Source organism: Chiloscyllium plagiosum, chromosome 43 (assembly GCF_004010195.1).
Source record: "Chiloscyllium plagiosum isolate BGI_BamShark_2017 chromosome 43, ASM401019v2, whole genome shotgun sequence".
In the NCBI taxonomy this organism is placed as follows: domain Eukaryota; kingdom Metazoa; phylum Chordata; class Chondrichthyes; order Orectolobiformes; family Hemiscylliidae; genus Chiloscyllium; species Chiloscyllium plagiosum.
This window is the reverse complement of record NC_057752.1, coordinates 8,255,933-8,273,737: the sequence shown is the minus strand read 5'-3', so window position 1 is coordinate 8,273,737 and position 17,805 is coordinate 8,255,933. Positions and strand designations below refer to the sequence as shown.

General features: G+C 38.1%; 1 protein-coding gene across 7 annotated transcripts in view; it reads right to left on the bottom strand.

The window, feature by feature from the left end:
- Positions 1-2,652: 2,652 nt before the first annotated feature.
- Positions 2,653-17,805, bottom strand: part of LOC122543348 (zinc finger CCCH domain-containing protein 10-like) — a 20,295-nt gene continuing 5,142 nt past the window's right edge. For 4 of the 7 annotated variants that reach the window (XM_043681933.1, XM_043681932.1, XM_043681931.1 and 1 more), the window contains exon 2: positions 2,653-9,289. In XM_043681933.1, the coding sequence (XP_043537868.1) occupies positions 8,040-9,242 (1,203 nt within the window). In that variant the 5' untranslated portion in view covers positions 9,243-9,289 and the 3' untranslated portion in view covers positions 2,653-8,039. Of the gene's footprint in view, positions 9,290-13,362; positions 13,533-17,805 lie in introns of all 7 variants that reach the window. The other 3 variants (XM_043681930.1, XM_043681929.1, XM_043681934.1) reach the window with 2 other exon arrangements.

Genomic DNA, 17,805 nt, shown 5'->3' with positions numbered 1-17,805 from the left:
AATATCCCATTACAATGAATTAGTTTCTTGTCTTCTTTAGTAAGATGTCAAAAGGAGCAAGAAGTCTATAAGAAACATTAAACAGACTACGCAGAATTGCTGCAATTATCATGAGCTATGTACGAAAGGTGGTTAATGAGATGCTGTTATAGAACTTCCTCATCCAACCCAGCACTTGGAAAAGAACTTGGCAGCTAATTTGATTGTGTTGCCCGTAGTTAATGTGGAACATTATTAAATTCAAGCCCAAGTTATATTTACAGGATGGGATTTTTGAGTCTTATTTATCTAATTATTGTCTGCTTTAAGAAAAATACTAGCTCACAGACACATGCTCTAAACCATTATTGCCAAAAAGTGACCAAATTTGATTTCTTTCTACAAGTTACAGAAACACAATACCAACTCTTTGTAAGCACCACACAATTATGTACGTACTAGGCTTTGCAGTTTATATTAGTTTGTGCACTGTTTTTAGTTGTTACTATAGGAAGTTAAATGTAAAATTTAAAACCTCCTTCATGTTTGCCAGTGTTTGTAACTTGTAGACATAAGCAAAAAAAAGGAAAAAAATAAATCCTACACAACATGAATTGTATTTTATCTTTTGTGCCAAGTGGGTCAGTAAAGTGACTTGTACTTGACCCACTTCAGGTGCCAACCTACAATTAGAAAGTCCAAAATCTACAAGGGTTATAGCCAAAAAACAAAAATGAAAATAAACTCTATTTGCATAAAGTTCTCAAAATCAATTTATTTTTATTCCTTGTTAGGTGCTACATTTCCCTCCTCTTCCCCACTCTACGCAAAATCCCAGTGTTAAGAGGCAGCAAATGAGCAACCTGCTGTGATCTGTGCACCTTATTTTGTAACCAGGTGCTGGAAGCTGGAGTATCCTCTCCTCAGATTTCTCTCTTCTTCAGGAAAGAAGAGTCAAGATTCAGTCTCTGGCTGCTACAATTCAGTTGAATCCACATGTGGCACCAACACGTTGCCAAACATCTTTTAGCAGCTCCAGTTTACAATGTTGTAATTTTATTGCTGGCTTCTTAATTTGTATCTATTCACATCTATTCTCTAGTTTTGCCAGATTTGTTTCCCACATTGCTAGTATAAATCCTAGTAAGCCCAAATCCAAAGCACGGAGATGTTTAAAAGGCTGCATAAATGAATATAACTGGGGCTAGAAATGAAAGCGTGATGCTGGTACAGCAGAGTCTGTGTTTTGAGACTGGGAATTGAGATACATTGTTGACATAGAATGGAGAGGTCATTCCGCTGCATCTAGCCTATTCTCTACCAGAGTGCAAATGATCAAGGTACAGTACTATGAAGTGCAAGACACTTCTTTACCATAGTTCTTTCATGTAGGAATGCAGCTGCCTCCCCTAACTTAAAACTGAAAGTAACACATTAGACGAAGGTGGCATTGCTTGCACTATTTTTTCTTAAAATGCCTGTCCTTAATAGAAAAATTTATTTCCTTCAAGCAAGTGAATGACAGAAAAGGTCACCCAATAGCTCACTTAGCTATTTTACACAAAACAACCCTTGAATTTGCATATCACCTTTAACATAATAAAGCCTTCAAGCATCCTTCATAGAAGAATTAAACAAAATTTAAGCCAAATCTGCATTCTCAACCTGAAGTCAGACTTACCTGTGTTAAGACACAAACACAGTCAACTGGTCCTTCAAATGACATTACTTAAGGACTCATAAATGCAACTTTAAAAAAACAAGAAAAAAATCTTTCACCAACTATTTTAAAATGTGCACTTAAAAATGAATGAGGACTGGACAGGAAGCTTCCTCTTAAATTAATTTTTTTTTTTATTGTTCTACATTTTACAGGATCCCATACAAATAAATGCAGAGACTTTTATCTCATTTCAAATGAAGTATACACTTGGGACTGTAAGCTCTACTGTTCTGGAGACCTGTATCTGTTGAAACATTCTAAGCATAATCACAACTTTTTAAAAAAATGTCAAACACAGCATAGCAAACATTATGTACAAAATATATAATTAATCCTTTCAACTTACACAGGATCAGTTTGCAGTACTGGTTGCCTGTTTTATTAATATTCTTCAAACTATTGAGCCAAGTGAAAGGACATCAAAATAGTCTGTGCTTAGGTACTTATCCTTCACAGATCAACTGAATTGGTCGTGGTAACAAAAATAATATGATAAATGAGCATTTCAAGTACTGGAAATTATACAAATGCAGTTCTGATTAAGGAAGAGTATTAAATCTGATGACTTGCCTTCTGTATCGGCTTAGCACCTTCCACATTTGGCTTAACTGAAAGCAAGAATTTGAAATAAAGAAAACAGAGGCTGGAAATACTCAGCAGGTTAGGCAGCATCTGTGGAGAAAAGGAGGTATGCTTAATAGCTCAGGTCTTTGACCCTGCATCAAAACTGAGTCACTTACAGAACAACAGCCATGTTGTTTAGGGGTGGTACAGTGCCAGGGACCAGAGTCTGATTCCACCCTTGGATGACTGTCTGTATGGAGTTTGCACATTCTCCCCATGTCTGTGTGGATTTCTACCAGGTGTTCTGGTTTCCTTCCACAGTCCAAACATGCACAGGTTAAGTGGACTGGCCATGCTAAATTTTCCCTTAGTGTCCAGGGATATGTAGGTTAAGTGGAGTAGCTTGATTTAAAAAAAGAGTAGGGTTACAGGGATAGACTGGGGGTCTGGGTGGGATGCATTTCGAAAGGTGGGTGCAGATTCAAATGGCCTCTTTCCGCACTGTAGGGATTTTACGAACAGCCTACGAGCAAGAACAGAGCCGGGAAAGGGGCAAGGCGGTTAAAAAACACACACAGGAAAAACAATTATCTGTAAACTGATTACATGGAGGCCAGGAATTGATTGACAGACAGAAATAATAATAGTATACAAAGGGGACAATGATGAGAAAAGTTAGAGATACAAAAGATGTCGGAGATTCAGAATGCTCGAATACTAGGATACAGCAGAATAGCAGAGGGCATGGGAAACATGGAAAATTTGGAAAGGTGGAAAAGCTTGCTGTGGTTCAAGCATGTGGTGCAAAGGACAGATAGATCCCAGGAGTGTAAACCATCCTAACTGGTTCATGAATATCTAAGCACAGGTAAAAACGTAATTGGTCATCATGACATTATTTTCTCACTTTGCACAGAAGGCAAAACATATGAATTTACAAAAGGCATTTATCACAACCTTTTTATGTGATAAGATAAAAGCTTTCAGTATAGGGAGCAATATATTAACATGGATAGGGATTAATTAGTTAACAGCAAAGAGAGAATCTAGATACACAAGTTGTCTTCAAGGTGGCAAACTGTAACTAGCAGAATGCCACAGAAATCAGGCCTGGGGCTTCAACTATTTATAACCCGTAGCAATGACTTGGATGAAGAGACAGACTGTATTGTGGCCAAATTTGGTGATATGAAAATAGGTAGGAAAGCCATTTGTGAGGAGGATAATCGGTGAAAGGATATAGAGAGGCTAATTGAGTGGGCACAAATTTGGCAAATGAAGTATAATGGGGGGAAAAAGTGAGGTTGCCCACTTTGGCAGGAAGTATACTGTTTAAATGGAGGTAGACTGCAGAATGCTGTGATAGAGGGATCTGGTATCCTTGTACATGAATCACAAAAAAAAAGTTAAAATGCAGGTACAGCAACTAATTAGGAAGGAAATTAGAACAATGGCCTTTATTGTACGGGAGATGCAGCTTGAAACTAGGGAAGCTTTGCTACACTGTAGAAGGTGAGACCAGACTTAGAGGATCATGTGCAACTTTACTCACTTTGCTGAAACTAAAATGGACCAAGTGGCACCTCATCTGCCACCTTCAACATTCACTCCCGCCACTATCGACAGTGGCAACTGCGTGTACCACCTACAAATGCATAGCAGTAACTCACCAAGGCTCCTCTAATAGCACCTTCTAAACAACCTATATTTTAGAAGGACAAGGACAGCAGAGGTATAGGAACAACACTAGCCGCAAGACTGCCTTCAAGCCACACACCATCTTGACTTGGAAGTATCTCTCTGTTCCTACACTGAGTTGAAATCCAAGAACTCTTTTCAAACAGCACGACAGGTGCCCTTACACTCCAAAGACTGCAGCGCTTTAAGAAGGAAGCTCAATACCACTTGTGTTGGACAATAAATGCTTATCTAGCCGATGAAGCCCATTGATTCCTGTAATGAGGGCTTTATCTTATGAGGAAATGTTGAGGAGGCTGGGCCTATATTTATTGTATGTTTAAGAACGAGAAGTGATCGCATTTTGTGTGTGTGTGTGTGTGTGTGTGTGTGTGTGTAGAAATGAGTCATTCAACCCAACGAGGCCATGCTAGTGTTTATGATCTGTCCAAATCTCTGCCCATTTAAATGTATCGTAACCCTCTATTTCCTTCACCTTCAAATGATTCTGTACAATTCTCTTCAACTATTCTCTAGGGTGTTCAATATTCTCACCTTTTTAATGGAAAGAATAAATGTTCAAAGAGGATTTAAAAAGATGCTACCAGAACTGCATGGGTAAGCATGGGTCTTTTGTGTTTTTCCTCATCTTAAACAAAGGATGAAGAATCACCTAATAGAGGTATTTTAAAATTTTGAAAAGACTCTGACATAGACTGAACACAACACAATATTTTCTTTTATTAGGAAAAGCATAACTAGAATCCATCAATACAAGGTGGTTCCCAAGAATACCAATAAATTGATGCTGAAAAGGATGTTTCTGGTTATTAGCAGAAATCAAAAACAAGGGGACACCGCTCAAAAATAAGGAACTCCCATTCAACATGGAGACGAGAAAGAATTTGTTTTCTCAGAGCGAATAGTGGAGATTGGTCATTGAATTTATTCAAGGCAGAGTTAAACATATTTGATTATCAGAGGAAGTCAAGGTTTGTAAGTGGAGGAATTAGATCAGTCAATATTTTAGAGAATTACACAGAAGGTTCAAGGGGTCAAACAGTCTACTCCTCCTCCTATTTCTAATTCTTCTATTCTTATCCAAATTGTTGTTACAGGAACATATACTTTACAGAAAGTCATTTATAAATAGAATATTGTAAAACTTTCTTTAACGACATCAAAATTACATTCAAAGCGGAGATACTCTTTGAATCAACAAGTCAAATCTGAAAATACGATGCAATATAAACAAACTACTATAAACTTCAATTTGACCCCGAATCAGCCACTACAGTTTCTAGTTTTATGCAAGTTTGTTACATTCAGACTCATTACATACAATAGGAATACATTGAATGTGTATGTTTTTTCCAAATAAAAGTAAACATACTGTTGTGGTCACTTTAACAGCTTTTCAAAATTTTAAAAGACCTCTATTAGGTGACTCTTCATCCTTCTTTTAAGATTGAATAGTGCTTATTTTTACTCATTTATGTCAGACCTATAACTAAAAAGCACAGACTAGTTTGAACATTCCTTAAGACTGTGCACTGTCTAGTATTTGCATTATTTTAACTGCTGACCATGAGACAGTGATATTAGTCTGTGATACGTGACAGTAATGTTCCCAGAGCTCTTTGTGAAGAGAGAGTTTGCATAATTTTGATTTTAATCTAATAAAACTGCGACTCCCTTTGGTTAGGAAGGGCTCCCAAATATTCATGGTTTAGCAAGTATAAATTATATACACATTATAATAGGGTAAATTTCAGTCACAGGGATTCCTGGGAGTACACAACTATAGCATGAAGACAGTGGAAATACAGGGTATAGGCTATCCAATAATCTGAAAATTCTCTTTCCCACCTGCAAAATATAAAATTGCAGCACAGCTAAAGAGCTACATTAAGTACAGAGTAGAATTTTCAGTTCTGTGGAATCCACTGAAAGCACGACAAATGAAAGCACATCTGCTCAATTAAACTTGTTTCAATTGTACAAGCTTAGATCATCGGTTCTGAATTCCAGATTCGACAAGAACCTGACAAACATTAAAGCAGGTTTCAAACAACTACTATATACAATTTATAGACAAGGTTAACAGAAAAACAACAATTAAGGCCAAATGTCCTCAGTAACAGTTGATTAAATAGCATAAGTATGACCACCCTTAAAGTTTCATATCACAGCCACCACCCCTTTCAACAAAATAAGCACCTGAATCAATTAAACAAAACAGCCACAGTTACATCAGGCAGCTTTAACAGACTATCAAAAGCCAATTTCACCATTAACATTGTTAGTTGTGTTGCAAGATCATTTTGGCAAGCTTGAAGAAAATGCAAACAAATCAATCAGCTTTCGGAAAGATTTGCACCAAGTTTTTATAAATGAATCAGAACTTTGGGATTTTTTGTGCCCGATACATTATACTTCAGTTTTCTGTAGTTTTCCACTGATCCTGGTTATGGACTTCCAGAAGTTAAATTAATATATTAAAAAAAAAGCATGGTGTTCAGAATACCTTTAAGGATTTTTCGGATTTGAAGACATTAGCCAGCAAAAGGCAAGCTCTATTTCTAATGGAGTTCACTACAGGTTGCTTTTTTGAAAAAGGGAAAAAATAGTGAACATTCATGTTCACACACTCAAATCCATTATAGCTTGACTCGGCATACTTCAAAGACTGTGTGCAAACACTTCCATTCTGGCCCCAAATAAGTCAGCAGTTAAGCTGCCTTAGGTGTAAAGTATTTTTTAATATTCCGTATATTTTAACTGAACAAGTTATACATTTCTTGAATTTGTATACAAATTACAATATTTGGTGCGAAAATATATCTATATTTTAACAAGAATTTGCAAAAGGTTTTGCAGTTCCTGCATCGCTGACCCAAATTAGGTGCAGAGCAATCATCACTGGCATTTGCTCTTTTAACTATTTTTATCCAATTTCACTCCACATTTGCTTTATTGCCTTTAAGAGTCAAGTGAACAGAAGTTTCCTTTCTTTTATATTTGTGAATTCACACAACGCGAGGGTAAATGGCATTAGGGAGTTAAGCAAGGATAGTTTAAATACGGAGGAATACTCACTCTATTGTGACACTATTTAACGCTCAAAAGAGCACAACTACAGAGTCTGTGTAATCCCCATCCCATTTCTTCCAGTCAACTGGCCAGTGTAAGACTGCCAATGTGTGAACAGTTTTATGCTGTTATAGACTGGCTTCCAGCAGAAACAGAATTCAGATTCTTTTAACCTCCGATCATGCATCATCCTTGCAGATGGCAAAGAAAAAAATTTTGAATCCCATCAGTGTGGCAGGATTTGAATAGCCTATGTTACATACTGGACGGTCTAATGTGCAAAGATTGACAAAGTTGAAAGTACACTTTCGGGTCATTAAGAAACAGAATCATCGCAATGGCTTCCAAGTTAATTAAACACTTTGGTACAGAGCAATGTAATGAGTATTTCCAAAATTGTGAGGGTTAAATTGTACTTTCTGGATGGTTTATAACTATTTACATCCCAGTCATATCAAAACATTCCAAAAAAATTCAGAGAATTAGTTTTTGGAGTGCAGTGATCACTATCTGGGAAAATGCAGCAATCATTCAGCGCCAGCAATATCCACAATCAAAAGCTTCAAAATATTTTTATTTTGCTTTGTTAATTTACAATTTCATATGCTATGAAATTTTATTTTGCGTCAAGAATGCAAATAGCCAAGCTTGGGATACAGAATCAGTTTGAATATTTTGCGCAGCACCACAGCCCAGAGACTTGTTTATCCCAAAACCTTTTAGAAGGAAACGTCCCAGAGAGCTTGTGCAACTGTTTTAAAGTTATATTAAATGATGGATTTACAAAGATTGGCAAGCTGTGCACTAAAACAGGAGTTTGGGGGGGGGGGGTTAAACGAGTATCCAAAAATAACAATAGACTGAAGAGGAAGAATTTACTCACAAAGAGAACTAAATGCTGGGTCAGAATTATATTTGACTCTGGAGTGCATTTTTATGTAATGCACATCATGGGAAGCAACAAAGAAATACAGAACATTTTCTAAAGCCTGCACATAACCGCTCAGTGAGGAATTGCTGTTATCCTCATACTCTGTGATGCAATTGGATAAGTAACCATTGGAGTGGTGGCATGGCTAATAGTGATTCCTGGCATTGCTTGTGCAATTGACACTGCCACTGGTGCAACAGAAACAGCCACTGGGGCCATAGAGACTGGAGGCGCCATCCCCTGGGCAATGGTCTGGGCAAGCGCTGCAGGAAGTGAAGCAATCTCAGGATTAAGATGCTGTGCTGTTGGTGCAGCGTTAGCAGGTGGTGCAGCAGTAGCTCCAGCAGTTGCCACCAGGTCTTGCTGGGTGACAGGTCGCGGTTGAAGCGCTTGGCTGCTCAAAGTGGTGTGAGTCTGTGCTATTCCATGGTTGTAATTGGTGATTGCACCCACAGTTGGTGCTGCCAGTGTTTGCTCTGTTGCTGTGGGAGTGGAGGTCAGCGTGACCACCTTGGTTTGGTTGCGGAAATGTGCATTTTGCTCCAAAAGTACCTCATTAGTTGCCATTAAATTTGAGATCTGTTTTTTGAGTTCCTCAATACGCTTTCGAAGCATCAGATTCTCCTCCTCCAGAAACCGATAGTCAACTGGACGCGAATTTGGGATATTAAAATCATAACTCTCAAATCGCAAGCCATCAACTCTTCGTCTCTTGAGAACATGGTCATAATCTACATAGCGATCAGTGTCATAGAGGTCATCAAATGGGTCATATCGACGCACTACAGGAGAAATCACTTGGTCTCGTGACAATCTCTCCAAAGTTCTGTTTTCATATTCATATTCATCACGTTTTAAGTGCCGGAATTTACACTTAGATCCTCGTTGACAGTCACCTTTCAAGTAGTCACGACAAATTGGGACCTCACCTTTTTTAAAAGAGAGGTCAGATGGCGAAAGGCCAAGACCCATGGCCACTGTCAGGCGCAGGCGTGGGGGAAGCTCTCCTGACTTTTTATAATGTTCCTCATCCTCCTTTGTCCCATGAATAAACTTGCAGTTGATGCGAGTGCACTCCTTGTTCTGATAGTCATGACAAAAGACAAATTCATTTTTCTTTACGCCCAAGTCAGACACTTCATTAATATCAGGGTGATAGAACTTGCAGCGCTTACCACGTTTGCAGACATTGCGCAGGAAGTCTCGGCAAATATCATCTGAGCTGTGGCCAGCCTCGTCATTACCACTGTTAAATAAATTATCTTTATCCGGCATCTTCACAGACTATTTCTGTGCTTCTCAGCCACTGTACACAAAAACATCTGAAAAAGAAAATCAAGGTATGTCTTTACAGAGAAGGAGGAATTAGTCCACAAGCTAAGTGTTACCTGAACCACTGTAATTGGTACTCAGCAAGCTAAGCAATGATTGTAATGGAATTGAAAAAGGTTTCTAAATGTGCCCAGAGTCAGCAACAAACATTACTAGGTTAGTTGTACCACATGCTTCCTCACAATGTGGCTTCACTACAACTTCGGAAGTCTACCTCCTACTGTACCAGAGTCACACTTTCATCACTGATCCCTTGGCGGAGTTGGGGAATGATAAGTATGGATTGTAATAAATTATAGGTTATTTTGTGCTTGGCTTATGTTCATTGCAAACTTGCCCGAGGTTTGCCAAACCTACATCATTTTAGATATCACCAAAGAACAAAAAGAAATTTACTTCATTAGTCTGAGATACATTTCATATAGATGCAGTTATGTAAAGTAAATAAAAATTGCTTCTTTCAAAACAACTCCAAGATTTAGACTTTATCATGAATTAACTTAACCACATTCAATGTACATGCATACTTTCAGAAGTATCAGAGAGTAATTCATAATATATAGCTTTCACACACTTCAAAGTATCACTAATGGAAGTGAGGAAGACGTATTTCTTTTCTCAGTGTAGAAACAATTCTGGGTATTGGGATGGGAGAAAACTGAAAAAAATAAATAAGAGTACCTGACTCATTGACCAAAGTACAAACTACACCTGCTTGCCTGGAAAGAATTGTTGACTATGGCTTTTAGCAATCCAGAAAACAAAAAAAAGCGAGAGTTTTCACTTCGAATTTCAACTCTGTGACCTCTACTGGAAAATATACATGAGAGCTTTGGGACCACAATGCTTGGTATCACCTTTGATCCCAGCATTTGTAAGGGTCATTCATTATTACCCTGACTAGCACGTAAAGAATGCCCACAATTTGGTAAAGAAGATAATGCATAAGTACCCCAGCAAGAGAGTCAGCACTTGAGACAGATAGTGGTGGGGGTTGGTGGTGGAATCCAATACTTGCAATCATACTAAACAAATGTGAACCCAAAGAAACAAAAAAAATTGAAAGTATCACAGAACTAGAAACATAATGAGATGACATACAAGAAAGTGAAAAGGTGAAAATGGACAGTGATTGGAAAGACAAGAGTAGAAATTACTTTTGCCAGGAATGTTTGTTTGAAAACAAAATGCAGTTGATGAAATTCAGAACTTTGATACCATTTTTTTTAGGGTATCTGTTTGCCAGAACCTTGTGTGCCTTTGATAGTCAATAATGAATGGACTGAAAGCTCCAAATGATGGCCACTGAAATGAATAATGTACACAGCTGAAAATTATAAGATTATTAAAGTAGTGCAGGTGTGAAAAATCATTTTCAGTGTTGTTCTTTCATCATCCCCTACCCAGAAAGTGACACTGATGACAAAGCTCATTCCCCGTTTTGATAACACAAAGCTAAAAGTAATTCCTTACCAGTGTATCTGGGCCAGTATCACAGAGCTCTAACTTATTTCATTTATCACAAACCGATCAATATTAACAAAAGGTGGCATCAGTAAAACTCCATTTAGCCATAGACATTGGGATCATGACAACTGATGCAGAAGATATTTGTAGAGGGAACAGTATTACTTTGAGGGGAAAAAGTATGTAAATTGAAAATATTCTGAATATACATAAATTATTCAATGAGAAACAGCTATTTCAACAAGTTGAAGTACATTTATTTATGTAAAAAACCTTGATACTGCAGGCATTCACTGAAAATATTATCAGTTTCACGAACATCATGAATAAAAAGGAAAACACAAATTCTTGGGTTTTATAATTAGAAGTATCAAACACCAAAATAAGGAGATGTGTTAAACTTGCATAAGACATTAGTCAGACTGCAGTTGGAGTACTTTGTGGTAGTTTATGGTGCCCAGTTATAGGAAGGCTACATCAGCAAAGATGAAATAGCGTTGGATGTAGGTTTGCTTGCTGAGCTGTAAGATTCATTTCCAGACGTTTCATTACCTTACTAGATAACATCTTCTGTGGACCTCAGGCGAAGCAATGCTGAAAATTCCTGCTTTCTAATTATAATGTTTGGGTTTCTTTGGGTTGGTAATGTCATTTCCTGTGGTGAAGCCACTTCCACTTCCTTTTCTCAGGGGGTGGTAGATGAGGTCTAACTCGATGTGTTCGTTGATAGAGTTCCAGTTGGAATGTCATGCTTCTAGGAATTCTCAAGACCACCAATAATGCCCTTTCTGGCATAAAATTCACTAAAGAGGAGGAAAACAACAACAAACTGCCATTCCTAGATGTCACAGTACAGCGAACAGCCAATGGGGAACTTCAAACCAACTTCTACAGAAAAACAACACATACAGACCAAATATTGAACTACAGAAGCAATCATCCCAACATACACAAACGAAGCTGCATCAGAACATTATTTCAATGAGCCAACACACACTGCAGGACAGAGGGACTACACAGAGCAGAGGAAAATCACCTATACCGTGTATTCAAAAAGAATGGGTACCCAATGAACACAGTCCACCAATTTCTCAGCAACAAACCCAAACAAGCAGACAAAACACATCCAGAAACCCAAGCCACTCTCCCCTACATCAAAGGCATCTCGGAAATGACTGCCAGACTATGCAGACCCCTTGGCATCATGGTAGCCCACAAACCCACCAACACACTAAAACAGCAGCTAATGAACTTGAAAGACCCTATAAGACAATGAGCAAAACTAACGTAATTTACAAAGTACCATACAAGGACTGTAACAAACACTACATTGGACAAACAGGTAGAAAACTAGCCACGAGGATACATGAACACCAACTAGCCACAAAAAGACATGACCCTCTCTCACTAGTATCCTCACATATGGATGAGGAAGGACACCACTTCGACTGGGACAATACATCCATCCTAGGACAAGTCAAACAAAGACATGCACGAGAATTCCTAGAAGCATGGCATTCCAACCAGAACTCTATCAACGAACATATCGAGTTAGACCCCATCTACCACCCCCTGAGAAAAGGAACAGGAAGTGACTTCACCACAGGAAATAACATCACCAACCCAAAGAAACCCAAACATATAAATAGAAAGCAGGAATTTTCAGCATTGCTTCACCTGAGGCCCACTGAAGATGTTACCTAGTAGGATAACAAAACGTCTGGAAATGAACCTTTCAGCTCAGCGAGCAAACCTACATCCAAAACCTCAACCTGAGCTACAGATCTTCTCAAAACGCACTATGAAATAACATTACCAGGATGGGCTATTACAGTTAAAAGAGATTTAAATTTTAAATTTAAGACTTTTCTGCTAGATTGGAGAAAATTAAGGGGTTCCTGATTAGAAGCCTTCAAGATTATGGTGAAATGGTAATGAGTGCACATAAATTTAGCATGAAGATATAAATGAGAGTGGTTTGAAAAGTGTTTCCTCATAGAGGGTGATTTGGATGTGAAATGCTCTAAACTGTTGTTCCAAGAAAGGTCACAATTATTAAATAGATAATTACTTGAAAAAGAATATTAAAAAGGATAAGGGAAACAAGCAAGAGAGTGAGGTTAGGTGGCTTTTTGCAAGAAAAATTAAAATATATCAAATTGTCACATGCTATGATCTTAAATCTTTCAAAATTACTAAGGAAAAACTGAGAAAAATCAGAGATTGTTCAACTTTGAAAGGAGGTACATGATGGACAGCAAATGCTGGTCTTGCCAGCGATACCCATGCCCCATAAGTGAACAGAAATTACACGTGAAATTGAAAACAATAATTTGAGCACTGTTTCAAATTAAGTCACGACTGTCAGCAAAGGGGAATGAGGTACAAACTGATAAAAAATGCAAATACATGCATTGATGTCAAAAGGCACTTTAGCACAGTGATCATTAATTAAAATGATGCCTATGATAGGGCAGAGGATGCAAAAACCTTGAGTTAATCTGTGATATGTGCGATACTGTGACGAGACTGATATTTGGAGTTTCTATGAGAGGCTGAGAAAAAAAACTGAACTTCCTTCTGCACCTGTACTTACCTTTGTGCTTAGACAACATTTTGTCCTGTTTTATACATCACAATATACAATATAGCCTTCACACAGAATACAAATGAGTGTTCTTCCAGGACCTGAAGCAGTCGCTGTTCTCCCATCATGGATTACAATCAAAACAAATCAACCCAAGTCTGATCCTGGTACAGATCCGCCTTTATAATTATAACAGAAATAATAACAATTAATTGTAAAATTATTTTCAGATTTGACAGTGTTTACAGAGACTACATATACACGCCTGTAAAAAAAAAACTCAACAAACTAATCTGATGTAGCAAAAACGTTGAATGACAATGAAAAGTATTGTTTGGAAGACAAATTTCCAAAACGTGCAAACGTTAACATGACTGCTCTTCACTTCTTGTCTTTTTTGACAGCAACCAGAACAATAGAATGCAAGCAGAACAATAGAATGCAAGCAGAACAAGAGAACCAATCCTCTTTCTTCGGAATAGAGTATAAGGCATACATACTATTCCTTGCAGCATGTGAGAACAAAAGTTTCTTTAAATGTATTACTTATGGAAGTTTAAGTGTCATGACCAATTTAAAGAATCTTAGCCTCCCTCTTCTCCTAAGGTTGGAAATTGCACTGTCCACTGTCAAAAAGAAGCATAACGTTGAAACTTAACTCACACCGATCTCGACTGGAATGCAAGAAACCATATTTAGAAAAGGAACAACTTAGCATGAGAAGATGGTGCTTATTACTTCAACCATGGCTGGCATGGGGATGAATTAGAAACTGTTAACTGTCAATCTTAGTTAGTTGTTTAAAATTAGACCAGGCAGATAGTCTCTGATTGGCAAAGGTGTTGTCATGACAAAAACAGCATGGATTGGCAGTCCCCATACCTAGGTGAAAGTGAGGACTGCAGATGCTGGAAATCAGTCAAGATTAGAGTGGTGCTGGAAAAGCACAGCAGGTCAGGCAGCATCCGAGAAGCAGGAAAATCGACGTTTCAGGCAAGATGAAGGGCTTGTGCCCGAAACATCGATTTTCCTGCTCCTCGGATGCTGCCTAACCTGCTATGCCTTTCCAGTCCCCATACCGGTTTCCTCAATGAAAAGGTGCAATGTAAGGACAAATTCTACAAAGAACAGGGCTAGGTGTGTGAATATGTGTAGCCTAAGCACACGCAAATGAATCACACTTCAAACCAGATTGATAATCTTGGTTTCTGGTGTAATTCTCATCGGAGTCAGGATTATTCGTAAAATGATGTCCAGCAGCAAGATCTCATCCAAATATCGGACATGGTATTCTGAAATTTACAAGCACGGGCTGGTTGAGCACAGTTAGCCTGCTGCCTGCTGTGGACAATCAATGGGATGTTTTACTTAATATGATCTGTCAGTTTTTAAGATGTAGAACCTATAGACATATATCACACAACTGAAACTCATTAACCGCATTACTTGTTTACAGAGGCAAAATGTCTCTGTGGCTTGATGGCAACATCCTATCAGTGTGGAATACCATTCTCATGTTTCCTGCAAAATAGCAATGAGAGATGGATATCAAGGTAGATTGGACAGGTTTCAGGGCCAAAAAAGTGGTGGCCATAGATCCTTCCATAAATTTGTGAGATATACAGTGGGTGCTGATTTAATAAGATAGCCAATAACACAGCTATTCACATATGATAATGGCTATCTCAGCATCAAGCTTGCATGAGCAGATGGTTAGAGGCCAATTCATGAGTTTGCCAATAACGTTGATCTTGTAGTGCATCGAATTGTTGGAATACCAGTGCATAAATTGACTAGAGCATGCAGCCTTGCAATATATGGTGAAGAAAACCCATTTGCAGATTTCCTAACAAATACAAAGCTTGTTTGATTGTGCCATTTCACCTGTAAATTTGTGCACAGGATGGGAATTTATGAAACTGTATAAACAAATTCTTTGATGCAACTGTGGATACAAATGTTGTAAATGTGTCAGAGGTAAAATCTGCTGCTGAAACGAGGCAAACAAGCTCTCTTTCCTCATGTAAATTGAGAAATATGCCAATGTGTTCTCTACTACTGTCTACCACAAGCCTACATTCAACAGTCAATATATGCATTGGAATTCCTATAATTTCCCCATTCTACAAAATCAACCTATTGGTAACCTCATTGATAGGGCACTAGCCAACTGCTTACCATGTAAGCTTTTTTTTATAGATATTTTTATTAGAAATTTAACATTTTTACAAGTTTACAAAAATAAACAAAACTCTCAGATATAAACATTGATATACAATTAGCTCAAATATACAATAGCCAAAATTTGACAAAAAAAAACAAAACAAAACAAAAAAAAAAAAACAAACAAACAAACCTCAAGTATCTACTAATCTAACCTACAACTAACCAGGGTGTATATTTAAGTCTCTTACATGCTCGGGATGTGTTAGCATCAGATATGATAAAACCCGTATTCGTGCGGGATTCCTCCCCCGAGGGGCCGCGGACCAGCCAAGTTTGTAATCTCAATTAAATAAAAGCCCTTGTTAGGATAGCCGAAATATCTGTATTTATGTAATTCAAAAAGGGCTGCCATATTTTATAAAATAATTCGGTCTTTTGCACCAAATTGGAAAGGAAGTCAAGGGGAATACATTCCATAATTAGTCTGTGCCAATTTGAAAGTCCAGGGGGGCCCTCCGCCACCCAGTTCATCAAAATATTTTTCCTTGCACAGAAAGAAAGAATAGAAAATAGTCTCTTCCCATACGTGTCCAGGGAGGGAAAGTTCGAAAAGCCCAAGAGGAGAGATACGGGGTCCACTTTAATTTCCGTTCCTAAAATTTCTGTCAGGGTACTTGCTACTTTAGCCCAATATCTACGGATCTTATGACAGGTCCATAAGCAATATACAAGAGTGCCCACCTCTATTTTGCATTTAGGACACATTGGAGATGCTCCTGCCTTAAATTTTGCCAATCGAACCGGTGCTATATGGGCCCTATGAAGTATCTTCAGCTGGATAGCCTGGGTTCTGTTACAAATAGTAATTCTTCTAGCATTTTCCCAGATATCATTCCACGTTTCTGTGGAGATTTCTAGTCCCAGATCCTGATCCCATGTTTTAAGCAGATTATCCATATCTCCCGATACTTCATCATGTAGCAAATGATAAATATTACTGACGGAAGATACCCCCACTGGTCGTAGGACACTACATTCTCTATCGGATTTATAAAGACTATCTAATAACGTAGTCTTCTTCTGTATAAAATCTCGAATTTGGAAGTATCGAAAGAGGTCTCCATTGGGTAATCCGAATTTCTCACGCAGCTGTCCGAAAGACATCAGGACCCCATCCTTAAATAAATCCCCGAGACATGAGATACCCCTGGATCTCCAGAGTTTAAAAGTGGCATCTGTTAACCCCGGTTGGAATCCCCATGCTCCCACTATCGGTGCATAGGGGGATGTTTTATGTGAATTACCCTCATTTTGCCGCATTATATTCCAAGCCTTGATTGTATTCAGTATTATAGGGTTTTTACAGTGATCTGTAATGATTTTCCTCTTGTCTGAGAATAAAAGGTTAATAAGTGGGTATTTTACTTGACAAGCCTCGATGTCCAACCAGATTGATTGTGGATCAGACAAGACCCAATCAGCTATATAACTTAATAGGGAACCATCTGTTTATTTTTAAGGTGCAATCATTATGAACTTAAAAGCAAAAATTATATCTTTCATATTCTAGATTGGGATTTGGAAAGTGGAACCTTACATGGACAAGATATGTTGTTGATGACTTTACCTGCTTTGTGAACCACCGTTTTATCACTATGCTATTTTTAGTCAATGCATCCTACTGACTCCACCTATTCTATCACTGTTCAGAAAGCCATGCAGTTATACTGTTAGCTTCAAAGCTAATATTGCTGCTATGGTAATGTATACTTAACTATCTTGAAGATGAAAACACAGTTAAACAAACATGGAAAACAATTTAATAGGACATTCACTGAAAGTTACATTAAAAAGGTCTCTGATAAATGATACTGCCAGCAATGAATCATCATCCTGACAAGTAAGCTTTCTGGTTCACACTATCTAGCCTCAAATTTGTCAGAGCATTGACTGACTGGGTTATCCAATCTTTCACTATACTGTACCACTGGATCATTTCCAGAGGACATTTCTACATACATTTACCTTTTGTGAGCAAACTTGGCATTGATCCATGTAACACAGGATTATTTCTCTGTGCAGCAATTCAAAATCTGGATCCAAATTTGCATCTTTTACTTTCAAAGCACTCACTTGCAAAATGCTCCTCTGTATGACATAGTCACCGTGACCCTATGCACTGTTCAATGAGATGGACAATGCAAATAATCTATCAGGAATGTAGAGCTGGAGTTCAATTTTGCTGGCCCTTGCTCACTTTCTGAGCAGGAAGGGCTGAAGCAATAT